Here is a 24,351-nt window from a genome sequence, read left to right as displayed (position 1 = left end):
GGGAGGGATTGGGGGGTCCACCCCACCCACGGTGGGCCTGGCCCCCAGGGACACACGGTGCCAGAGAGGCAGGGCCATCAGCGCCACTCTATCTTTGATGCTGACCCCACATGATGGTGCAAGGGAAAGAGCACTGCAGGCACGAAGTTAAGGGCTGCAGAAATAGTGGTTTATTGACCAGGTCGGCTTCCCCAGCCTGGCGACTGCCCGCCTGTGGGGCTCGGGGGGCGGGGGGCGGGGGGGGGAGGTGGGCTAGATGAACCCTGGCAGAAAGTGGTCCTTCGGGTCCAAGGTCCTGGGGCCTGGCAGAGATGGGAGTCGTACCCACTTGTTCGGAGGCAGTTCCGGACAGTTCCCAGTGGCTCTGGCAGGCATCAGACACAGCCTGAGTGCCCACATCCTGAGCAGGGGCCAGAGGGGCGCTGAGGCCCCACTTCCAGCAGGTCTCAGGGGCATAAAAAGGTGAATCCACGTGAGGCTGGGGTTGGGCTATAGCTGTGCACCGGCCCAGGGGCCACGCAGAGCCCCACAGGGCAAGGGCTGGAGGCCGAGTCTGAAGGTGGAGGACGATGGTAGCCCACGAACACTAGGCTGGACGGTGGCAAAGGCGGCCTGTGCGGAGCCTCCGCTTGAGCTCCTGCCACAGCAGCTGTCGCTCCCGCCAGGCGCCCTTCACAACGCCACTGTTCTCCAGGGCACGGCGGGACAGGTAGGGCAGCACCTCCATCACAGGGCCATAGGGCACATACTTGTACACGGGAAAGCCTGCCTGGCCTGTACACAGGCAGAAGCAGTGAGTCCCAGCCCTGGACAGCCAGCCCCACCACTGCTCCCCAGGGAGGCCTCGCTCACCTAGTGGGAAGCTGATCTGGTCGCACATGCCCAGTAGCTGTCCAAAGTACACCTGGCGATCGGCAGGGTACAAGCCCAGCTCCTCCATCCTATAGACAGTGTGGCAGGTGAGCCCCGCTGCGCCCCCCACCCCTGACTGCCACTCCCAGATCCTCAAGCATACACTCTAGCCTCCATCCCCTGCAGTATGGGCATGGGTGTAGGCTCTGTGCTGCCCAAACCAGGCCTCTGCCCTGGTTCCCACCTTAGCCCGTGGCTACCAAGCTCTGTCCTTCCCCTTCCTCTGTGTGCTCTCTCCCTTCCCTCTTGTCTGTCCTGACCTCTGTTCTGGTACCCTGACCCAGCAAGGCCAGCCTGCCCCAAGGTGTGGCCTGGGGAGGCTCTCAGAGGCCCTCCCCTGCCCCGTTTTGAGCCCCTCTGCTTCAGTGCCACATCCTCAGTCCCTCCACCCGACCGGGTCTCTTGTCCTCCCCTTGCTGGCTGCTCTGCCCCATAGAGCGGCACCAGCCACTGGTGACCACGGAGTCTTTAGAAGTCGGCTGGCCTAAACGGAGACGGGCTGCGAGTATCACACACACGTGGAATTTTGAAAACTGGAAAAAAGAATGCACTGTTTCTCTGAAATGCTGAATACAGGTAATATTTTGGGTATGTTGGGCTAACCGAAAGGTATTATTGAAATTAACTATCTTTTTTTGTGTGGCTAGTGGAACATTTAGAATAGATGAGGCTCACGTTTCTATTAGCACCGCTCAGATGTTGGGGTGGGTGGCCCCCAACTCTGTCCAGCATCCTCTCCTATCTTCACACCTCCCCTCGTAGGATCTTACAAAAATTCCCAGGGTTTGAAATGTCTACTTGCTGAGGATTCCTACATTTTTTACCTCCAGCTTCCTGTATCCACGTGTCCAGACTCAACATACCTGCACTAGCGCTCTGGAACCTGCCCTCATCCACCTCCCTCCAGGGGCATGTTCAGCCTGGGTTCTTACACGCACCCAGGCTGTTGGCCAGGAGTGCGCTCCCCTGGCATAAGGGTCATCACACAAGCCCTTTTCTTCCTTCCCTCAGAGTCTGGCTCCAGTGTGGGGGCCACCCAGTCTAAAGCAGGCCACAGTCTCTACCATGTTGTCCTGGTCTCCGGTTTAGGTATCTCTGGGCCCCACTGGAACGTGAACCCTGTTAGAGCAGGGCTGCCTCCTGACTACTGGCGGTAGGGACATTCCGGTGGCTCCCACAGTGACGGCTGCTGACCCCTCTCCGCACCCTCTGTCCTGTGACTGCAGCTCCCTGCCAGCAGATGGGGGCTCTCCACTTGCCATCTAGGCTGGGCCTTCTGACTTCCTCTGGCCGGCAGGACAATAGCAAATGTGATGTGGGCAGAGGCTTGCCCTCTCCAGGGCTTCTGGAAGCCTGAGACCACCACGAGGCAAAGCCTGGCCTGGCCTACTGGAAACTGGACATGTGATGCAGTCCCCTTTGCTGATGCAGACCCAGTCGGGTGGAGGGACTGAGGATGTGCCAATGAATGAAGCCATTTAGGTCCAGTCAGGCCTCAGCTGACCACAGATGCAAGACAGGCCCCAGGCAAAGCCAGCAAAAGCAGCCCCCAGCGAGCCCAGCCCACCCTGCTGGCCCACGGGATACACTGCTGTTCAGGCCTCTGAGTTTGGGGTTGGTTTGCCACTTGGCCAAAGCTGACCCAAGCTGTTCAGACGGAGATCCCCGATGTGGCATCAGAGACCCACACCGCTTCCTCAGGGAGGGCCAGCCCAAGCTGCTGTGGGCTCCACAGAACCACGGACTGGGGGCTGAGCCTTCTCCACGATAGTGGTATTTGTGGAGCCTGGCGCAGGCCCAGGGGAGAGAGGAGAGGAGAGCGTGCTCAGAGGGCACTCCAGATGGGGGGAAGCCGTGTCCACTAAGATGGTGAAAACAGACATGTTGTGGGGGGGGCAGATTGAGAAGACAGGAGGAAGGGAGCCCTTCTGAGGACAGGTTATACCTCTCTGAGTCCCACTGTCCTGTGTGTAGCTGGTGTCTGAGTGGACTGTGATCCCTGCATTAGATGTGAGTGGCCAACAGAGCCGGCTGAGCGCGTAACTGAAACCTAGGAGGGCGCCACTTTCCACACCGCTGACCCACACAGGGTCCTGCCACTGGGCAGGGCTGTGGGTTCCCAAGTGCTGGGCCGGGGGTGCGGGGAGGCTCTCGGTGTGCATCATCTAGTGGAGGACCCTGGTGCCCGAGGGTTCAAGCTTTGATCAAGTTTCCATCACAGAGTAGTATCTTTAAGTCTAAGGGGAAAACAGGTTTTAAGATTTACAACTCAATCAGGTGTTTGTTTTAGAAGTCAGGCTAGACCTATTTTTTTTTTTCCTTTTGCGCTGAGCACAGAAGGTGCCCCTGGCCCTCTGACATCCAATGACAAGGATGGGGCATCCGAGGCAGGAAATGAGCACCTGGGAAGTCCCTAGGGATGCAGAGAAGGCGGAACACCCTGTCCAGCTGGGACTCCACTCGGCCCCCCACCCGTCCCACGGGAGCAGTCAGACCCGGCCCTGGCAGGGACTCTTGGGAGGGAGCCTCGTCACAGTCTGCACTCAGCCCAGGTGGCACTGGTGGCCTCGGCGCTCTTGTCCCCACCCCATGGCCGTGACTGCTGCGCATGAGAAACCACGGCTGTCAGCTGCAGTTGCGGGCTGTGGAAAGCAGCGCCATCACAGGCGGAGAGGCGGCGCCTCGTCACCGAGTGGGTGCGGAGTGACCAGAGCGCGCTCATCAGGCCGCGCCCCGCCCTGGCTGTTCCTTCACCCCTCCTCCCCGGAGCCCTGCTCTGCTCCCGGGAAAGGCTGCCCGTGCTTTGTGTGGGGCCTCCGGCCCAGGAAGGTGGCGACTGGGGCTAGGACCCCCCCGCCGTGCGGTGCTGCCTGGGTGAAGATGGAGAACACAGAAACATGGTAATGACACTGGAATATTTAAGAATTTACTTCACCTTAGTCCTATATCTGACTTGTACGGATTCTACCAAAGTTTTGCTCCACAGGACAGGCATTTAAAGAGAAAACAGACTGTGTTAAATTCCAAAAGCAGTTGAAAGCGTTAAGAGAGACTATTGATAAACGAGGTGACACGCCAGAGGCCTCCCGAGGGGCGCTGACGTTACATACTGTATTTGTGCATTTCTGCAAGCACAAAGTTCAGTAAGCGCCTAAGGAAATTTAGCTTTTGAATTTGCAACTTTAATAAGTCAGGTATTAACTTTAAAAAGCAAAGTAACTACAAATCGCCCTTTTGCTCCGGCGGTGTCGGGGGGGCGGGGGGCCTGCAGGACACTACAGCTGCCTCCTGCTCCCCGCACAGACGTCACCCCGCGGCACAGGCTTCCACGGCCCTCGTCCCGAGCCCCTCCCCCAGGAGCACCGCACAGCTGGGGGGGGGGCGCCTACCTGTGCAGCGTGAAGCGAACTGTGTCCTCATTGTGGGAGGCCACCATTACTTTGGCCTTGGTGTTGTGCTTCAGCTCCTCCAGGACATAGTTGAGGCACCTGGGGGGAGTGCCACGTGAGCCCCAACCCGCAGGGGCCACAGGCAGGCCCAGGGCCGTCCAGCGAGCCCACTCCTCCCAAGCGTGGCCACAGCAGTAGGACCACGGCTGCACTTGACATTCCTCAGCACCTCGCGGCTAAGAAAGAAAACACGAGCAGCACCCCGGGCTAGACATGCGACGGGACTGGCTGGGGCACGGTGCCCCCGGCACGTGACACGTACGCCTTCGCTTCCGGGCAGGGGTCCACAAGGAAATCAAAGGCCTGGCGGGAGCGGGGGGCCTCCCCCCGCACGGTGTGAGGGGCCTACCGTCTGGCAGCGAAGGTGCATGTCCTGGACCCAGCAACTCGGCTGCTAGGAATGTGCCAAAACCGTGTACCTGCCCGTGAGTACGCGGGGACAGGGTGTGCTACGGGTCGCTACCGTCCTGACGGGGATGGGCATGCTGCTAGCCGCTGGGTTAACAGCGGGGGCCCGCACGCTGACATGGGGGCGTCCCGACGGGTGTTACCTGGAAAAGCAAGGGCACAGGGCTGAGTGCACGATGCCAAAGCCGACGCGGGTACACACATGCATACTCAGAAGCTCTGGGAAAGTAGCAGGGAACTGCCAGGGAGGACGCAGGAGCCAGGCAGACGCCAGGGGTCTGAATTTGCGACACACACACACACAACCCCCTAGAGAGAGAGCACACGCTCCGCCTGCCCCTGCTGCATGACAGTGTTGGCAAGACAAACACACTAAAAGCAGATGCAGAACAGCCGATGACCCCGGTGTGTAATATGAAAAGCAAATGGGCTCTATACAAGTCAGGAGGGCCACCGGGGCATCTCCCTTCTCCTAAGTGTCAACAAGAGCCAGCTGGCGGACCTGGGCCAGTTTAGTTTTATTCAGTAGGCTTTTCTGTACTAAAAATGCACCTTAATAGTTTTTGGAAAGAGTAGAACAATAGAGGATTCAAAAAATAAACAGTAAGTTAAAAGCAGAGGAGATAATCAGTTCTGGCCTCAAGCATAAGTCTCACTCCTGCTCCCCCTTCAGATGGGCGTCTTGTGGGGTCAGTGCCAGCAGCCCGGCCCTGTTTTCTCATTCCCCTGCCCAGGAAGCCATGAGGCCCTCGGGGCCGAGGAGGGCTGGCGCACCTGTGGTACATGGCATTGGTGGCCTCGTACGTAGGGTTAATGGGGTCCTCATAGCCAATCTCTGCGGCGCGGGTACGTTCCTGGGCCATATATGCACCCCGCACCAGCTTGGCCCCAAAGCACCAGCCCTCGCGGCGAGCCAGCTCCACGTCCAGGGTGACGTTGTCATAGGCGTCCTGTGGGACCGGGGCCAAAAGTTGATGATGACCAGGATGAGGCCCCCTCCAGCCTGTGTCCCCTGAGGCCCAGGTGCTCCCAGGGTATAGTCACCGTGGGACACCAGGGCCAGCAGCAGCTGCCTGACCTGCGGGTGCTTAGGGGAGCTGGGAGACAAGTAGGGGTGAGGAAGGCCCCTTGAGCTCTCTTAGAAATGGGGATTCTTCTGGGTAGCCTGGGACAACCCTGTTGGGGGACAGACGAGGTGCCGGAAGCCATGGTGCACTCCAGAGGCTCCCTGGGCTGACGGTGCTGCATGCTACGGGCACCTGCCTGGATTCCCCCCCCCCCCCCCCGCCCCACCAACGCCGGAGCCTTGACACCCATCCCACACCATTGTCTTCCAAATACCTGCCTGGTCCCAGAGCAGCCCAGCCCAGGTTCGTGCTCAGCAATCCCACCCTGAAGCACCCTGGGGCTCCCAGAGGTACATGCAAAATCCTGAGCAAGTCTTTCTGTGGGGAGGCAACCAGAAGTTGCCAGTCCCATGAACCATCTGATCCGATGGGACCCGAACTAAAAAATGGCAGGAAAAACCAGTGACGCGTGAGGCCTTCAAAATTTGGGGATTAAGGCACATGAAGCAGACGGTAAAAAGGCTCCTTCACCTTCCTCCTACCCCTCTACACCCGTCTGGGATCTGAGGCCCAGAGAAGGGGCAGGTACACAGCTGGAGACAGGGCCCTGGGCCTTTCTTCCTGCTCGGAGTCCATCATGCTCAGGTAGAGGCCTCTCCCCAACACCAGCACGGGACTTACACGAGGGGCCTCCGCTCACCCGAGGGTCGGCAGGGAGACGGCAGGCAGGGGCTGTACCTTGAGGTAGCACTGGTACGTGTTGAAGATGAGTGGCTTCCCCACATTGAACTTGCGCTGCATTTCCAGGGTCAGGCGGCTGATGGCCGGCTGGAAGTAGGTCTGCTCGGCGTCCACCATCAGCCGCACGCCCATCTCCGTGGCTTTCTAAGAGGTGCAGGGGTGGGACAGAGGGTTTGACTGGGGTCAGGTGAGACACGTGGCCCCCTCTCTGGGCACGCCCCAGGGTCCTCGACCTTGGCCAGGATGTCCATCCTTTGCAGCATCCTCGTCATCTGCAGCTCTTCATCCTCAGTGAACCGAGACAGCAGAGGCTCCAGCTGTCCTGTCTGGGGCAGCATGTAGTCAGGCCGCAGCAGGGCTCTAAGCCCCCACCTCTCAAAGCCACCACGTCCCCTGCCCAAGGGCACCCTTCCCCCCCCCCCCCGCCGTGTGCAGGGTCTACCAATACCCAGTGCATGGTCCCCAGGACCCGCAAGGCCACCTCATCCCCACCCCTTCCCCATTTTTTAGCAAAGATCAGTGCCCTGCCCTGAGGCCACCTGGCTACACGGCACCCCAGAACCTCGCTGCCAGCCAGCACCCTCTGACTCACAGGGCTAGCTGCCCCAGGTCAGGCCTGCACCCAAGGTATCTGCTCCCACAGCCTCCCAGGACCCTGGAAGGGGATCCCCCTTCTGCCCCCACACAACGGTAAGGAAATAACCCTTGGCCCATCCAATCACCCAGAAGGGTTCAGCTCTTAGCAAGGAGAGGGCTTGGAGGGAGAACGGCGACCGCAGGCAGACAGGGACAGCTTGCAGGAGACTGACAACACAGCAGCGGGGACAGAGGCACCATCCTCAGATGGTGGCTTTCGGGGAGGCAGCAGGTCGGCAGGGGGTACCTATCCTGGAGGCCCACAGGGCACTGGGCCCTCTGCTAGCACCACATGCCCGCTAACCCCGCCCAGGGCACTCCCGGGGGGGCCCGGAGCATGCCCCTCTGTTGGCCCTCAGAGTCTCAGTTTGGGGGCTGGGCCCTCGGTCAGCTGGGCCCGGGTGCTTGTGGGAGGCACTGTTTGCGGGATGTTTTCCCAAGGCGCTTCTGCTGCTTTACATCCAGCTTGAGGGGTGGTTTCCAACAGAGTGCAAAGTCCTGGCACCTCCCCCAGGCAGGAAGGGCAGGGAAGGGGGCTCTCATTCCCTGGTGAGAACGAGAACACAGGCTGGCCTAGTGACTTTTCACACAACTGGGCACAAGTGACGCCATGGGACATCTGGGGTGACGCTGGAAAAGGTGACCGTGCTTCCGCCCGGCTCTCAAGAGACACTCACCCTGGGAGCCCAGCCCTCGCATGGCGAGGAAGCCCCGCCCCACACAGCCAGCATCCACCGCTGGCCATGTGAGTGGGGCCCCTCCACAATGAGCCCAGCTCCCAGCACCCTCTGAGAACAACTGCAAGGGAAACCCTGAGCTAGAACCACTAGAACTGGTCAGTCCAGAACTGCGATGCGGGACAACAGGATTACTGCCATTTCAGGCCACTGAGGTTTGGGACGACCCAGCATGCAAGGATAGAGGACGTGGGTCTCTGTCCCCCTCTGTGGGGCACTCAGGGACCTGTCCTCTTCCAGACCACAGGGATGTTGTGTGGCCAGGAAGGACGCTGGTCTCAGCCAGCTGTGTGCCCAGGGTGAGGGACAGGGAGCATTTCCCTTCTCAGCCTCGCACCCCAGTGCGACAGGGCTCAGGGGTGAGGGGTGGTCACCTGCATGTTAGGGACCACCAGGTGCTTGGAGAGCTCGGTCCTGCTGTCAATGAGGCTGCTCCAGTCCAGCAGGTCCAGGGTGCTGTGGGAGAAGCTGCATCAGCACGGGGTCACTAGGATCTGTCAGGGGGGCCCAGTCCCCAAACCAGCCCATGCCTTAAAAGAGCACCCCTAGCCCAACCCCCGCAAAACCCGCCTCAGTGTTCAGTTTTAAAAGGCAGATAAAATGTTAACATTATCCTCTGTTTACAAAATGGAAACCAAAACCAGAACATTCTTGCATTGGGGCGGCGGCAGCTACTAAAAACCCAGGGTGAACACCAAGGACACCATGGGCCATGTCAGGCTTGGGAAAGAGCCAAACATGGGAGGCCAGGAAGGAGGCAGACCCTGCATGTAATGGGACAGCTGCTACCCACCCCCCCAGGGGCCCTGGTGATCTCAGTCCCAGCTTCCAGACCCCTCAGAAAGAGGTGTGGGCCCCTCTAGGATCTCAGCTGCCCTGACCCTCAGCCTGCCTGCCATGTGGGCCCCAGGGAGGGCTGAGTGTGGCACCCTTACTCTAGGACCCAAATAATTCTGTGAGCGGCCCTGCCGGTTCAGGGGTGCTCCTACGCAGCTACAGTCTGGACTAGCCCTGGGCTAGCTGCGGCCCGGCCCCGTGGACTCCAGGCCCCCTCCAGGCCCACGACTCCTGCTGTGTGTCTCGGGGCAAAGGTCCTTCAGCACTGTCACGCCAGGCCCATGCTCTCCAGGAGGGCAACCAGGACTGGAAGAAGCCGTTGGGGCTCTGCTGGAAACACGGCTGAATCAGGGCAGACACTCCGGAACTCCCAGCTCGGGGGCTACTCTTACCCAGACACGCCCAGGGTCTCCGCAGTGAACCAGTTCTCAATCTCCGTCCTGGAGGCGATGCCCATCTTTGCCACACTTTCCTTGAGAAGTAAGAAGCTGCCAGTGCCATGAACCCGCCCCAGCCCCGTTCGCTAACATTTCCTGCCCACCCCCCCCAACATCTGCGTTGCTCTTTTGACTTTATTTTATTACACCATTAGTACGAACAGGATACGGTTCTGGTTTGTGTTTCATTCCTACCTGTCCCTGATGCCCCTTCCTGGACCCAAAGCAGTACTCTGCCACCTGCAGGGCAAACCCCGCTCCTCGAACCCTCGCCCCCAGCATGTCCTTCCCAGCAGACCCCAGCTGCTGCTGCGTGGCGGGGGGGGGAGGGGGGGTTGCTACAGGCCTCTGGGAACCCACCACACACACTAACTGGCCGGGGCTCCTCCCCGAGCCCCCACAGTGCCTACCCACTCACACCCACCGGGCAAGGCTTCACACCTGCAACACGGCCACCTCCAACTTCGTATCCATGGCAGCCAGACCAGCCTTCCCTTGCTCTGCAGCCATTTGGTGGAAGAATCGTCTCCACTTGGTCAGCACATCTGAGAACTGCAGCTGCAAGTGCAGGCCTGAGCCTCCCTCTCTGGCGTACGCCCAGCTTCCCGCCCCCAGGACCCCCACAGAGCCCCTGGGCCCCCTCCTGGTTCCCTGTGTGCCTTGCTCCCAGCACCAACGTACCAGCACAGGAGCTTTCCCTTAATGCTCACAGCACCCCAAGTTCTCACAAACTCTGCACGTGGAAGGTTCTGGCACTTACCAGAAACTGAGGTCTCCCCAGTGCAGTGAGCTTAATGGCTGAGAAGCCATCATCACTGGCTCCGCCTGTCAGAAGCCACAGGAAGAACCATTAGGGCTCCAGAGGGGGACGAGGAGGACCAGGAGCCCGCGCCCAGAATCTGTGCCCCCAGGAGTTAGACACATCTCACCAGACTCGTGACAGACTGCGAATGGCTGGCATGGCCCCCATTCCTACCAATTACCTACAGCAACACAGTCCTGGCTCTCCCTTCCAGATGGGCCCCAAGACCACCACGGAGTGGCACCAGCAGATCTCTCCTCCCTTCCCCACCCGGCCCTAGCACGGCACCGTGCTTCCTGGACGGGCCTTCCGCTCCCCAGCATGCCTGCCTTACCCTCCCTGGAAGCAGCCCTAGTGGCAGCTTGGCCATCTCAGGCTAAGGTGGATGGCGCCAGGGGCCCCTGCCAGCCACCCAGCCCGCCCCCCCCCCCCCCCCCCGCCCTTGAACAGGAGGGGAGAGCCCACCAAGGAGCCACATATCCTGGGCTGGCTGGCTAACCACTTATGGGCAGAAGGACAATGTTCCTACTGAGCCCATAAATACACATGTGCACCCCACCTCGGAGGCGGGACAGGCAACTTGGCAGGATTTATTAGCCACGTGGATCCAGGAAGCCAGTGGGCAAAGGAGCTGGCCCCTTCTGTCCCTGCCCCACGTCCTCTCCCATGCCACCGGCACCCCAGGCTGCCCACGGCGGGGGTGGGGGGGAGGAGGGGGGCAAGGGAGAGGAGGGGGGCAGGGGGAGGGTTCACAGAACGCAGAAACACCCAGCAGAACAGAGCATGGAACACAGCAGGTGCTCAACCCCACTCGCCCCTCTCCTCCCTTCCAGAAACCGACGACCCGTCCTCACTTCCGTGACCTTCGCTTCAGGCAGAGCAGGCACAGAGGCAAGGAGGCGCCCCTGCTGTGGACCCGCGTGGCCGAGTCTCTGCCTGACCACTGCCATCTCCCCAGCACCGCTCTCAGAAGGCCGCTGCCGAGCACCACTCACTCCCACCCCTCCCAGTGTGCAGAAGGTAGAGTCCACGAATGGAAGGGCTGCGGGCCCATGCGGTGGGGCTGCGCTGTAGCTGGGGGAGGCCCCCCCGACTTGCCTCCTTTGGAGAGCGCTCCACCCAGAGGCCAGGTGCGGAGGAGTCCTCCATGGCACCAGCTCCTGGAACAGCGTAGCTGCCAAACCCAAGTGCCACGTGTGGCTAGGCTCGAGCCCCTGACCCGGATGGAAGGCTGCTCAGCCCGCGGACAGCTGGGCACTGGTATCCGGGAAGAGGCAGGAGGCGCCGGGGTCCTTGCGCAGGGCTGGACTCAGGCGTGACCCCGGTATGACCTGAGCCCAGCCTATGGCTTCCCCAGTGTCACGCACAGTCATCCTCATGACTGTCCGAGCCACCTAGAGAGGAAGCCCCAGGCGAGCGCTCCAGCCTGGCCTCGCTTTCACCCATCAGCATCTCCACACGTAGGGGCCGGCTCTCCCTGGCAGGTGCACAGCCAGCAAAGCACAGGGCCCCACCTGCAGCCTCGATGCAGCGCAAGAATGTCTCCATGTGGCTGTCACACTTGGCTTCACTGGCATAGAAGTAGGTGCGGGCGCTGACGACACCATCCCTGCGGTCTCCAAAGGCCCGGTGGGCCTGGTACTGCTTCTCCCTCTTACTCGTACCTGGAGGGGCAGGTACACGGCCTGAGCACACAGAGGCTGTGTGCTGTGCTCCGCTCCCACCCAGCTCTGGGCAAACACAGGGCTTCCCGGGCATCCGGCAAGGCCTGCTGATGGCCCACAGCCCCCTGCCCTCGGCGCTGGCTCCTTGGCGGCCACGGCCTCCCTGCACTGTGTTGCCCACCACTCCCTGCTCCTACACTCACTGTTCCTTCTCCCTGGCTGAGCCCTAGTCACATGGGACAGGGTTTGCCACTGAGGGCCAAGGGGGCCAGGACCCCCGGGAGCAGCCTGAGGATGTCGGCAGACTTGGAGCAATGGCCTGGGTGCACACAGGGAGGAGCCCTGGCCCCAAGTCTCGCCTGTGCCCTTGAACCAAGGTCTCCCGAGGAGGGGTTGGGGTGGGGGAGGGGACAGGTAGAGAGAGTATTTGTTCCTGAATAGCCTTCTCTTACTCACCACTGCCCTCCCTCTCTACAGCGGACGTACAGGACCTGTGTGAAGGAAGAAGAGGGTGAGGGTCGGTCACGCCACCTCAGGCTGCAAGTGACAAGCATGGGTTCCCTTTGAGCAGGCAGAGGTGAGAGGAAGGCAGACGCTGAGCCCTGACCCTGACCTGACAAGGAGGGCTGTAGGAGAAGGGCTGGGTTAGCCCGGGCAGGTGAGAGTGACTCATGTGCCCCACCTCCCTCCTCACCCACCCACCACAGGCCTGCAGGGTCACCTCCCTTGAGCAGGGTGGGGCAGCAGCCTCACGGACCGGCCTGGCCCACAGGCTCTACACCCTGGAGAAGCCTCAGAGTCCTTACAGGTAGGTGAGGAGTGAGTAAAACTAGCCGACAGCCCAAGGCATGGAATAGGTGCTTGAAGAAAGCTGGCTATGGGGGCATTCCTTCTGAAGGAAAGACGGAGCCTCGGGGCCAGTCAGGGCTGATAAGGAATGGACCCGGGCAACAGCCAGCGCACAAAACTCCCGAAGTTGCTCTGCTCTATGCACCCCCTACATCCAGGCCCCTCCAACCACCAGGAGCCCCAGGCCGGGCTCTGGGCTCCTGCCCGTGCACGGCTGGCCCCACCTTCAGCCACTGCCTGCCAGCCCCCTGCCTCCTTCTCGCCCCTTAGGTGTGTCTTCCAAGCAACAGCCAGAATTTTTCTTTTAAAACCAAGTCCTCCCATCATACCCGAGTAACACCCCCAGTCCTCATGAGGACAGGACAGTGAGGCCAGCCTGAGACCATGGTTGCTTCTGCCCCCGCTCAGGCTCAGCCCAGCCGCCCTGGCCTCGCACCTGACACAGAGGTAGAGGTAAGTGCACCTGCGCTGGTCTCAAGCCGAGTCAGGGGGCCAAGGCAGCTTTTGACCTCCGTGCTCCTACAGCAAGTCGGGGGCTGCTGGCCACCCTCCAGGGAACCCTCCCTTGGGACCCTGGCTCTGTGTGACCCCAGGGCCCATATCTGGCGATTCTGAGCCAGGATGCCCAGGTCAGGACCCAGGAGTCCCAGTAGCTGGGCCAGCCCGCAGAGCTGGGGGCTCCACGTCCTGCTACACAGCCCACAAGGCCCCAACCCGGGGGCAGGGGCCACTTCATGGCAACTAGACATGTGCGCTTGATGTACAGAAGAAAAGAGGGTGAGGTGGCACTGTGTGACAATATTTGACTCTGTAACATGAGGGAGGGGTCGGCCCACACAACAGCATCCCCACTGGGGACAAGGAGCACCTGTAAGACCAGCCCCCGGCTGTGGCCCAGGTGCAACCAGGCAAAAGCCCGACTCGGGCCCCACCATCTACACTGAGGCGTGGGCCTCGTCAGCAAGGATGGTGGCTGCTGGGGACTCGGGCCTGCTTTGGAACCACACAGCCCATGGCTCAGAGAAACAGGAGTATCCTCTCCAAGGTTCCTGCCTCCTAGGCAGGCCGCATTGCATTCACGTGGGAAACCATTATCGAAAAGGCCCCCCGTGGCCCAGCACTGTGTAAGGGTCCTGCTCAACACCCCTCAGCGGGCCTATCCACCGTGCAAGCCCCAGCCAGGCTCCAAAGGCACAGGGAGCATGGGCCACTCGCTCCTCACCGCCAGCAGGCCCAGCAGGGGAAGCAGAGACTGCAGCTGTCTCCATCGCTGAGCCCCCTGACCAGACGGCAAGCACTTTAGCATTGACCGAGCAGAGGAACCGGGCTGGCGGCACTGCCGTGTGGTCAGGGCACAGAGGCCTGTCTCTGGGCAGACGGCACCAGCAAGGATCAGGGTCACACGCTCAACCAGGCCCGGTGGGTGGGTCACGAGAAGACCAAGATGGCAGCGGCCAGGCGCAGTGGAGGGGAGGGAAGGTCATGTCACCAGTGGGGAGAGGAAGAACCCTGGGCGCGTGCGCGTGTGCGCGCGCACGCACACACACACACACACACTTGCAAAGCCCAGGATGTGGAAGAGGGAAGAGAGCGCGCCCAGGGGCGGAGGGCAGAGGAGGGGGAACACCGGAACACCAGAGGCCCAGGGGAGAGGCGGCAGGAAGGCCCTGACCATCCCCTTGGCCGCCTCCAAGCGCAGCTCGCTGCACTGGGGGATTTGTTGGCTGGCTGCCTTTTAGAAAAAAGCAGAAAGTGAGGAGAGCCAGTGAGGGCTCTCCCAGTGGGGAAATGCAGGTGGCAGGAGGGAGTGATGTGCAGAGAAGCCCAATGGAGCTCATTCCCATCTGCACACCTACCTCCCTGGCCCCCCAGGCCCTGACTCCAGGCAGCACCCAAGTCCTCTGCACACTTTGCACCACCAGTCCCAGAAGAGCTGCCACCACCCTGGGGCTCTACCTCCAGCCAGCCCTGGGTCTGCATAGCCAAGACAGATGCACCTGCCATCCACACTGTCCCTGGGTGTCCTCATCAGAGCCAATCAGCCCCTTATCCCCACAGCTCTCAGCCTGCTGCGGAGATCCTGTGGGGCTCCTCTCCTAGAGCCAGGGCCCCGGCCTCTGCCTTCTACCAGGTGTTCTGGGAAACACCATCCCACCCCAGCCCTAGATGGCTACTCTCCCTCCAGCACCTACAGCCTCCCGCCTCCTGCTTCCTACCCCAGGGAACCCCCCGTGGGCCCCCTACGCAGACCCTCGGGAGGCCTGCTGGGCGTCCTGTGCGTTCAGACAACCTCCATCCTTTCTGTGCCTCACACGGTTATGCCCAGGGCAGGCCCGGCACCACCTGTACCCTCCCTGCCCCAACTCCTGGGGCCTTCATTTGGGGTGGTGGCCTCTCTATCGCTCCCCAGAGCAGGCTCTATGGGCCTCATGACAAGATTGGCGAGACAGACCTCTGCCCCCCGCCCCCCGGGACACAGCAGCAGTGCTCTGCGCGGGGGCTGCGTGGATGGGGGCTGCGTGGCCTGGAGCCACTCCCGACCAAGAACACCCAGGAAGGCCGGCAGGCAATTGACACTATAGCTGTTCTGCCCCCTCAGCCCAGGCCTCTCCAAAGGCACTGGGCCACCTGGCAGCAGAGCCAGGCATGAGTCTTGGACACCTGCCCCTGACATCGGAGGGTGGTCACCATGTTAGGATGGGAGGGAGCAACACCCACGTCCCAAAGCCCACCAAGCGGGGCTCCTAGAGCATCGGGGGCGCAAACATCAGGGTGGCCCTGGGGCACAGGCGCCTTGGCTCCACTGCAGGGCAAGGCCAGCCCACCTCCCGATGCTCCCCCTGCAGAACAGGCAGGAAGCCAGCCAGATCACCCCGGGAAAGGAGTCTTCCGAGCAGAGGGAGAAAATGCCATTGTGAAACCACTCAGCCCTCAACGGAGAAACACAGCAGGGCCACAGAGCTCATTAGCCATTCAACAGGCAGCCCCACTAGGAATACACAGAGGGGTGCCAAACTGGAGAACCCCGCCTTTAAGACAGCAAATGGCTAGGCAGGGGCTGGGTTCCCCAGGCCAATCCGCTGCCACTGTGGCTGCTTGGCTTGGACATTCCGTTCCCAGGGCAGGAGCCTCATGTGATGCCTTTCTCCTTCCTCCCCCCGCCTCTTGTCCCCAGGCCAGAGCAAACACCCCAGCCTGAGACAGGACAGGTTACTCAGCAGGCTTGTCCCAAGCCTCACGTGGTCAGGCACAGCTGCTGTCAGAACTTAGGGTCCCAAAGGCAAGGAAAGGCCTCACACGGAGGGCTGCAGGTACCAGCGTAAGAACCAGGCATTTTGGGGCACCTGGGTGGCTCCGTCGTTAAGTGTCTGCCTTCAGCTCAGGTCATGATCCCGGGGTCCTGGGATCGAGCCCCGCATCGGGCTCCCTGCTCAGGGGGAAGCCTGCTTCTCCCTCTCCCACTCCCCCTGCTTGTGTTCCCTCTCTAGCTGTCTCTCTCTCTCTGTGTCAAATAAATAAAATAAAATCTTTTAAAAAAAAAAGAACCGGGCATTTTGCAAAGAAAGGGCTGGTCTTGCCTGGATCTCCTGTATGGCCACCTCCCCAGGAAAGCAGAGGGTGGTCTCATTCTCTAATTTTGTTCTGTGGCCCAGAAGGGTGGGTCAGGGAGGTACCCATCTGTCCCCAGGCTCACCGCCCAGAGAACAGGTCCTGCAGCAAGTTGGTGACCTCCGGAAGAGGCCCTAGGCCAGCCTGCCACACTGCTCCTGGCTGCCATTCCCTTCTGGGACCCCTGGGTATGCACCAGGCCTGGCAGGCTCCACACTCACCAGGCAAAGCCCACCTGCTGATTAGAAAACCCTCCCAGGAGGGGCACCTGGGTGGCTCAGTTGGGTAAGCGTCTGCCTTCGGCTCAGGTCATGATCCCAGAGTCCTGGGATCGAGCCCCACATCGGGCTCCCTGCTCAATGGGGAGTCTGTTTCTCCCTTTCCTTCTGCGCCCCCCTCCCTGGCTCATGCTCTCTCTAATAAATAAATAAAGTCTTTAAAAGGGGGGGGGGGCGCCTGGCTGGCTCAGTTGGTTAAGCGTCTGCCTTCAGCTCAGGTCATGATCCCAGGGTCCTGGGATTGAGCCCCACATCGGGCTCCCTGCTCCGCGGGAAGCCTGCTTCTCCCTCTCCCACTCCCCCTGCTTGTGTTCCCTCTCTCGCTGTGTCTCTGTCAAATAAAATAATTTAAAAATAAAAATACATTAAAAAAGAAAAGAAAAGAAAATTTAGAAAATTAAAGAAAATTAAAAAAGAAAAGAAAAGAAAAGAAAACCCTCCCAGGAGCTAGGCAAGGGTGAGGCAGTGGGCCCCTGTCCAGCAGGTTAGCAACCCCTCTGAAGAGATGCTTTAGCACATCAGGAAGCCACAGCACCCCCTACACCAGGGTCAGCAAACATCTTTTGTAAATGCTCAGGTAGCATCTATCTTCAGCCTTGTGGGCCATACGGCACCTGCCACAGCTACTCAACTCTGCCCCTCTAGGGCAAAGGTGATTTGAATTTCATATACTTTTCACATATCACAAAATATTATTCTTGTTTTGTTTCAGCCATTTAAAAAAAGTATCAACCAATCTCAGCTTGCAGACCACACAAAACCAGGCAGGTGGGCCACACTGGGCTGTGGACTGTAGTTTGCCATCCCCAATCCCTGCCCCTCCTCCAGCCTTGTGCACACAAGACCTTTTGTGAAAGCCCAGAGCTGTCATTCTCACAGAACAAAACTGCAAGAACCCCAGGCAGAACCCAGGAGGGCCGCTGGTAAGCAGGCTGACCAAGCTCTCCTAGCCTTGGGGGGCCTCCGCCCAGCCCAGCCCCAGCTGGCCCCAGGACGCTTTGGGGTGGCGACCAGATGCCCAGGTGGGCCTTACTCCATCTCCTTGCGCTCAGCCTCCTCAGGGCTCAGATCCTCTTCCACCCCGTAGTCCAGGATGGAGCCCACTCCGAACGCCCTGTTGTGCCGGATCAAGGGCCGGATGGACTCCTGGTCCTCGCCGGCCACAAACTGCCCGTAGAAGGTCATCTTCATGAGCTTTTCGAACAGCCTTTGCCCCAGAAGTCTCCTGGTGAGATGGAGCACCTGAAAGACAGAAGGAAGGGGCTGTCCTGGCTGCCTGGCCTCCCCTGTCCCCAGCAGGACACCCTTGTGCCCCCGCCGCCTTCGCTCCAGCCATAAAGCCTTGACACACGCTCCTCCCCAGGGCCAAACCCGACTCCCGGCCGTGGTTTAACAGTGGACACCAATGGCAGCGGCCTGCTTCTCAGCCTGTAGCTACTGTCAATCCACTCCTCATGAAGGGCAGAGGTCCCCGTGCCCATCCCCCGCCCCCGCCAACAGCCACTCACCTCCCTGCCCTGCACACTCACAGGTGACCCCAGTGGCACACAGTGGCTGCCCGACCATCACTTGATGGATAAAGAAATGAACAGCAGGTCTCTCTGGGAATAGCAGCGGGTGTGTTCATCATGACATTCTCTGTGTCCACACCTCAGTGGGTTATGCCGGCTAGGAGGAGGATTTGGTACAACTTTCTAGCAGGCGAGCACCCAGATTTCTCAATGTTTTGTTCACTGCTTATTCCAAGCTCCTCAAACAGTGCCTGGCAAGGGGCCGGCCCTCCAGTGGCTGCTGAGCAGATGAACACATGCTAAATTCAGAAGGAGTCTAACTTCAGCTGGAGCAAGCCTTAGGCTAACAATAAGCCAGGTGAGCATCTACAGAGTCTGTCAGATGAGAGCCCATTGTGGGACCAGTGGGGACTCGGTACAGTCATCCAGGGCCACAGCAGACCCACAGCTCGAGTGGACGTGCCCCGGGGGAAGACAGCTGCCCATAAACCACTCAGCTTTCTCCTCCAATCACATTTTGCCACATCCCCAATTTCTGCCATCACTCATTCCAAGTCCTGAGCTGCTGCTTTGTGCCCAGTACAATTCTAGGCTAAACAAAACTGATAAGGAGCTTACATCCTAGCAGGGGAGAGAGCAAGGCACCTCCACAAGTGATTCAGAACAGGGGTGAGGGAGTGATGGGTGGGAGATGTTTGCTAACTTAGATCCGGCGGGGAGGTGGCTTGCCAAGGCATGGAGGTGGCATGGAGTCCCTACAGTGCGACAGCCAGGGCAGGAAGGAATGAGGACAGTGGAGTCCCCTGAGGCTAGAAGGGAAGGCTGCTGGGAGGGCATATCTGCCACCTGTCTGGGAATTCCTGTGTGTCCACTGTCCCCCACACTTAGCTCCAAGACAGAAGAAGCCTGAGGTCTGTCAAACCCAATGGATAAAAGAGCCCCTTTTGTGAGGAACATCTCTTGGGATCAGGGCTGCAGGGAACAATCTCTAATCTAAGCAGAAGTATGAGCAAATCAAACACCTTCAACCCCAAACCAATCCCAAGCAGCCCCACACTGGCCAGAAGGGAGACATACCTAGAATCGCAGGTTGGTGCTTGGTGGGGGCACCGCAGGGCGTCCAGAGGACAAGGGTCTCTGGGTCATCCCCTCTGCCTTGCCACAGCCTCTCTGCAGCACCTGGCTTCATTGCATCTCATTGTTTTTATAAAGAGGATGAGAAACGGAAAATGAAAGCCTGACAAGGGAGAACGGGGCAGGCTGCCTTGGCCCCACACAGCCAGGGCCAGCGGATTCCAGTCAGGGAATCTATGGGCCAGAGCGGCCTTGCTAGAGGAAAAGCCGGATCTTGATTAGATCAAAGATCACCCCAGGGGTAGGTGGGGCAGAATCGGACACCTGAAAACCATCATCTGGCTCTGGAAAACCCCTGACATCGAACGGGTCAGCTCTGAGAACTATCAGGAACCACTGCATGTGGAAAGGGGCCAGCCATCTACTCTCAGGCCAGCAAATTTTCCTGCCCGGGGCCACACGGTAAATAACGTAGGCTGCTCAGGCCACGTGGTCACAGTCGTAACTACTCAACCCTGCATGTGAAGCACGAAAGTAGCCACAGTCAATGTTAATCAAAGAAGCAGGAGCAAGGCAGATGTGGAATACGGCCCAGGGGAGTCCTGGGCTGGTAACCTCCCACAAAGCCTGCACTTCGCACTGACCAGCTCCCCAAGGGGAGGCGGGGCTCAGAGGGGAGGGCAGGCAAGGCCACCCGGGTCACCGAGCCAGTCACTCACCCTCTCACTCTGGCAAAAGGAAGCCAGCCCATCAGAGAGGGCTATGGAAGCACACGGGGCAGGACTGGCAATTCTAAAGCTAACTCCAGAGCAAAGCCACCCCTTGAAAAATATCCTGGCATCAGGTGTATCCCTGGGTAGCACGGACTAAGATGAAGGCAGCCCCCACTCTTCTCCAGGTGGGGGCATCCTTCGTGGGTTTAGAAACTTGCCCCACGAACACATATACTTGTTTCCACTGTAAAAGACTCAAACAGATGTGTGCAGGGCAAGGAGGGGTAAAGCCAGTTCTCTCTCCTCCCTGTCCCCCAAGGCCACCATCACTATCCATCCTGTCCCCTTCCTTTTCTGTTACCCCCTTCTGCACTGGCCTACACCCAAGCACAGAAGCCTTTGTCATGGAAGACCTGAGTTTTCTAAACCCTTATCTTTTGGCAAGGAAGGGACCCTACCGGGTCCCAAACCAATGCAGCAGCTCAAACAGGGCTCCTTCAGGCTGACACTCCCTGGGAACAGATTTGATGATCCCCAACTGCCCCCGCAAGTGCTGCACAGACCCGCACTGCTCAGCAGGAGGAATTTCCACCCCAGGCCAGAGGACAAGGTAAGTACTGGTTCTGGTGAGCAGCCCACAACCCTGCAGCCGGGCCCCTGCCCCATTTCCCCATTTCCTCCAGTGCCACGCACCAAGGCCACTGACACCAGTGTGACCACTAGCAATGTTGTGGTGGAACAGGTCCCACAGGGGGCACACAGAGCGCCGTTAGTGGGCTCCCCGAAGGCATCCTCAGGGCACAGGTGGGACAGGAGGGAAGGCTGGGAGAAGCCTCCATGCCTCCCAGCACCCATGGTGGTCCCTGCACCCCAGCACTTGCTGGCACTTGGACAGTGGTCACCCACAGTACCCGATGGTCTCCAGCTCTGCTGGCTTCTCCTCTGGCTTTGATCCCAAGAAAGCAAGCTCGGTGCTGAGATGGGAGAAATAGGGCCTGGCTGGCTCCAAGCCTTCACTCCTTCCCTTCCAGCCACATGGTGGTAGGCGGGGCTCCTGCACCACTCCTGCGCCACGCATCCCAGTCCCACCCAGCAGTCCCATCATGCCCGCCGCAGGAGCCAGGTCCCTGTCCTTGCCCTCCACAGAGACCTCATAGCCAGCCATTCCCTCCCCTAGTCGTTCCCGCCCCCCCCAGCTGCCTCCTCCCTCCTGACCACTGCACCTCTAGACCTTGCTGCTCCTTTCAGGCTGCCCCTCAGACGTTGGTGCTCCCCAAAGGGTTCTTATCACGTTCACCCCCCCACCAGGTTCCTTGACCCCTGAGTGTCACTTTCCATCCTCCTCTCCAGTTGGCCTGGGCACTCCACAGCCACAAATTTGCCACAGGGCATCCAAGTCTATCACAAACACAAATGGCTTCCCAGGAGCCTCCACATTTTCAGTTCAGCCCCTTCCTCCTCTGCATTCCCCTCCCACCATCAGTCCCAGGCTGCATCTGAGTAAAACTTCTGGAGACCCAGTCCAACACTCCGCTGGCCTCACAGTCCCCTCAGACCCCTCCCGACTCTGACTTTGTGGACTGTATCCTCACCTCCCACCCACCGTGGTTTCACTTTCACCTAAGCCTGAAGTGTGACTTGGTGCTCTTCTTTGGACCAGCCTCCCCAGCCTCCTCCAGGGGCCAAGGAAGGCAGTACCATACACTCAGCACAGTCTCACTTGAGAAATCACCACCACCCACATGAAGAGCCTTCCAGACCCTTAGCACCAACAACTGCACCCTTACAAACTGTTCCCAGGATCACCTTGAAAAACTGTCTTTCCCACACGTCCAGACTGACAGTGGCTGAGACGGTTCTTTTTACTTCCCCAAAGCACTCACACTTTTCACAAGTTACTATGTTGAAGTAATAAAAGTTGTAGTTCAAGTAACTTCCCATTTTCCCCAACACTGTTCCGAACGGCTCTGTCTAGTCACATCTTCTGAGAACTCGGAGTTCCCAGGCCATGAGCCTTTCAATACCACTAAGACTTCCGTCTGGGCAACATGGAAGACACTCCATTTCAATTTCAGGTGGCAACTATGCATTACTGCAAGCAGCATATCGCTTAAAAATTCAGAAACTGGTCTTCGTTTTCAGTTAGTGGTAACTGGCATACAGGAAAATTCACGACACCCAAAAGGGAATGCAGGAAACAACTCCCTCCTGACTTCTCGGCTACCAGCGATGCTCAAGGGGCTCCCGCTCTACAGTAAAACTTCATGAAGGTTCCGGGAACACACACAGGATCCGGCGCGTGCCCCTGCTTGCGCGCCGCGATGCGCACCTACCCACCTGCCGGCCCACCCACCTGCCTACCCGCGCACCTGCTCGTGGTGCGCCAGCAGCGCGGGAGAGGCGCACAGGCGCAGCACCAGCAAGCCGCGCACCAGCTCCCAGCTGCGCCGGCTGCGGTACGCCTCTTGAGTGTTGCCGAAGTCCACGACGGGCACCGGCGGCCGCGCGGCCTCGGCGGCCCCGCATCCTGGCACTGCCTGCCGGCCTGCAGCAGCCTGCTCCCGAGCCGCCGGCGCGGTGGACAGCGGGGCGAGACGGGGAGTGCCGGCGCACAACACAGAAAGGATGCGCCTCAGAGCCATGGCGGGGCGTGTGCGCGCTCCGCGGCGGCTTAAGTACTCCCCTCCGGCCCCGCCCCTCCCCGCCCCGCCGGCTCCGCCCCGCGCTCAGCCGCGCCCCCTCCTCGGGAGACTCGTCCCGTCCTAGGCGCGCGTCCCCATCCTGAGCCACGCCCTCTCCCCGGTAGACCCCGCCCCACGCCTTGAGCCACGCCTTCCCGTGGGGAGGCCCCGCCCCGCGCCTCGCGCCGCGTCTTCTGAAGTCCCGCCTCGCCCCAGGGCCCGCGCCTTCGGTCCGAGAAACCGCGCTTCGCACCCTGAGCCGCGCCCTCTCCTCGGGAGACCGCGCCCCGCGCCCTTGAGCCAGACCCTCAAGTTGAGACGCCCTGAGCCGCGACCTCTCCTTGGGAGGCCCCGCCCGGTCCTAGGATCCGAGCCTCCTTGCTAGGAAAAGCCCGCCCCGCGCTCCGAGTCGCGCCCACTCCTAGGGAGGCCCCGCCCTGCCGCAGGCCCCCGGCCCCCTGCTAGGAAAAGCGCGCCCGGCGCCCCCCGCGGCTCCGTCTCCTCAGGAGGCCTCGCCCCGCCCTGCCTTAGGACCGTGGCCCTCCGCTGGGGAGGCCCCGCCCCGCGCTCCAAGCCGCGCCCTCTCCCAAGGAGGCCGCACCCCTGCGAGTTCCCGATTGCAGCGCGTTTTGCGGCCGCCTCGGCCACACAGCGGCGCCAAACGCGCCTGAAACCCTCCTTCTCAGCTTGTGGCCACATCCCCGAAAGAGACCCTGTCGCCTTGGCTGCTTATCCCCGGCTCCATCTTTCCCCTAGGAGACCCCGCGCCTCCCGGGACCGGATACGCCACCAGGCGTGCGATCTCCCCCAGGGTGTCCCGGGTCCCTAGGCTGGCCCTGTGGGTCCGGAGCCTGCGCGTCAGCGCCATCGTACACCTGCGCAGCCGGGCTCCTCCGCTGAGGCGGGGAGGGTGTAGAAGTCTGCAAGGCCGGAAGGCGGTGCCCCTTCTCCTGTACAGGGGCGTTTGGGAAGCCGTCCTTCCTCATTCCTAGGCCTACGGCGCGAGCGTGGGAAGGAGGCTCCTTAGGGGCTTGCCCAGTTCTGTTCTCTCCGTCTTCCCAGTCCCACCACCAACCCAACGCACAGGCACGGACCTCCAAGTTCCCCTTGGAACCCCTGCAGCCCCCACGGTTCCTACCCCGAGCCTCCCCTTCAGGCCCTCAGTGCTGCTGCCGTTGGGGCTGACAGCAAAGCCATCCGCTTTGTCACCTCCCTCAGGCCTCCCTTCACACCTAAAAGCCTTCCCGCTCTCTGCCCCTCTGCCTCCAATGCCCGTCCTTCCAACATCGTGGGTGACCTGCCAACGAAGCTCCAGATAGCATCTCCAGGGAGGGACCTGCCTTGACTGCCAACCATAGCACCCTCTTCCCTATCGCTCACCCCTTGGCCCCTCCTACATCTCATCAGGATATTCGGGCACCCCCACAAGCGCTGGGTCTGACTGTGGGTGGCAGCCTCGCTCAGCCTCACTCACCTGGTTCGCCTGGCTCACTATGTGCTTCATGCATTTTGGTGCTTTGGATGCCCTGTTCGGGACATACCCATTCGGCACTGTTGACTTTTGGGACTGAATAATTCTTTGTTTTGGGGCGGCTCTGTGCATTGCAAGATACTTATCAGCCTCCTTGACCTCTACCCACCCAATGCCTGTAGCATCCTTCCCCCCAGACCTTATGGTTCCCTGGGGGACACCATCACCACTGCTCTAGGTTGAGAGAGGCTATCCGAGGCAGTCATGGTTTTTCTGCCCTGCTCTTGCTCTTGTTGGGGTTGAAGAGGAAAAAAAGGGAGAGACAAAAGAGACAGGTGAGCCAAGGCCTAGAGGCAGGAACTCAGGGGTCCCTTCAGCAGCTTAGAAACTTAGCTCACCAAGAGCAGGTCAGCCTGGCAGCTGGCCGTGGCCACCAGACTCCCCCTTTTTCCTTTCACGGATAATCTTCCCTCCT

At 60.2% G+C, this 24,351-nt stretch overlaps 1 protein-coding gene across 3 annotated transcripts; it reads right to left on the bottom strand.

The window, feature by feature from the left end:
- Nucleotides 1–129: 129 nt before the first annotated feature.
- PRODH (proline dehydrogenase 1) lies at nucleotides 130–22,391 on the bottom strand. 3 transcript variants are annotated; one of them, XM_054510397.2, is made up of 15 exons: nucleotides 22,094–22,391; nucleotides 17,460–17,668; nucleotides 12,147–12,181; nucleotides 11,541–11,690; nucleotides 9,985–10,049; nucleotides 9,666–9,782; nucleotides 9,180–9,259; nucleotides 8,325–8,406; nucleotides 6,811–6,903; nucleotides 6,575–6,721; nucleotides 5,544–5,719; nucleotides 4,302–4,400; nucleotides 3,848–3,890; nucleotides 853–941; nucleotides 130–774 (listed from the first exon to the last, which is right to left on the bottom strand). In XM_054510397.2, the coding sequence occupies exons 1-15, from the start codon at nucleotides 22,364–22,366 to the stop codon at nucleotides 447–449; spliced, it is 1,986 nt and encodes a 661-aa protein (XP_054366372.1). In that variant the 5' UTR covers nucleotides 22,367–22,391; the 3' UTR covers nucleotides 130–446. The 3 variants fall into 3 exon arrangements, with proteins under 3 accessions (XP_054366372.1, XP_054366373.1, XP_045743109.1); XM_054510398.2 differs by lacking the exon at nucleotides 22,094–22,391 and adding an exon at nucleotides 19,015–20,811; XM_045887153.3 differs by lacking the exon at nucleotides 3,848–3,890 and having other exon boundaries at nucleotides 446–774; nucleotides 22,094–22,390.
- Nucleotides 22,392–24,351: the final 1,960 nt, after the last annotated feature.

The sequence above is a fragment of the Mirounga angustirostris genome, unplaced genomic scaffold, assembly GCF_029215605.1.
Source record: "Mirounga angustirostris isolate CCGP_5_RB_7025 unplaced genomic scaffold, mMirAng1.0.hap1 SCAF_14, whole genome shotgun sequence".
Lineage (NCBI taxonomy): Eukaryota > Metazoa > Chordata > Mammalia > Carnivora > Phocidae > Mirounga > Mirounga angustirostris.
This window is presented reverse-complemented; position numbering and strand designations above follow the sequence as displayed.

What these genes read in the sequence shown, in the direction of transcription:
- PRODH (XM_054510397.2), bottom strand. Translation starts at nt 22,366, where the DNA reads ATGGCTCTGAGGCGCATCCTTTCTGTGTTGTGCGCCGGCACTCCCCGT. An exon ending in TGTAGAGAGGGAGGGCAGTG is followed by an intron (nt 11,691 to 12,146) that starts GTGAGTAAGAGA and finishes CTGCCCCTCCAG; the next exon opens with GTACGAGTAAGAGGGAGAAG. An exon ending in CGTACCAGTGCTACCTCAAG is followed by an intron (nt 5,720 to 6,574) that starts GTACAGCCCCTG and finishes CCGGTCCCACAG; the next exon opens with GACGCCTATGACAACGTCAC.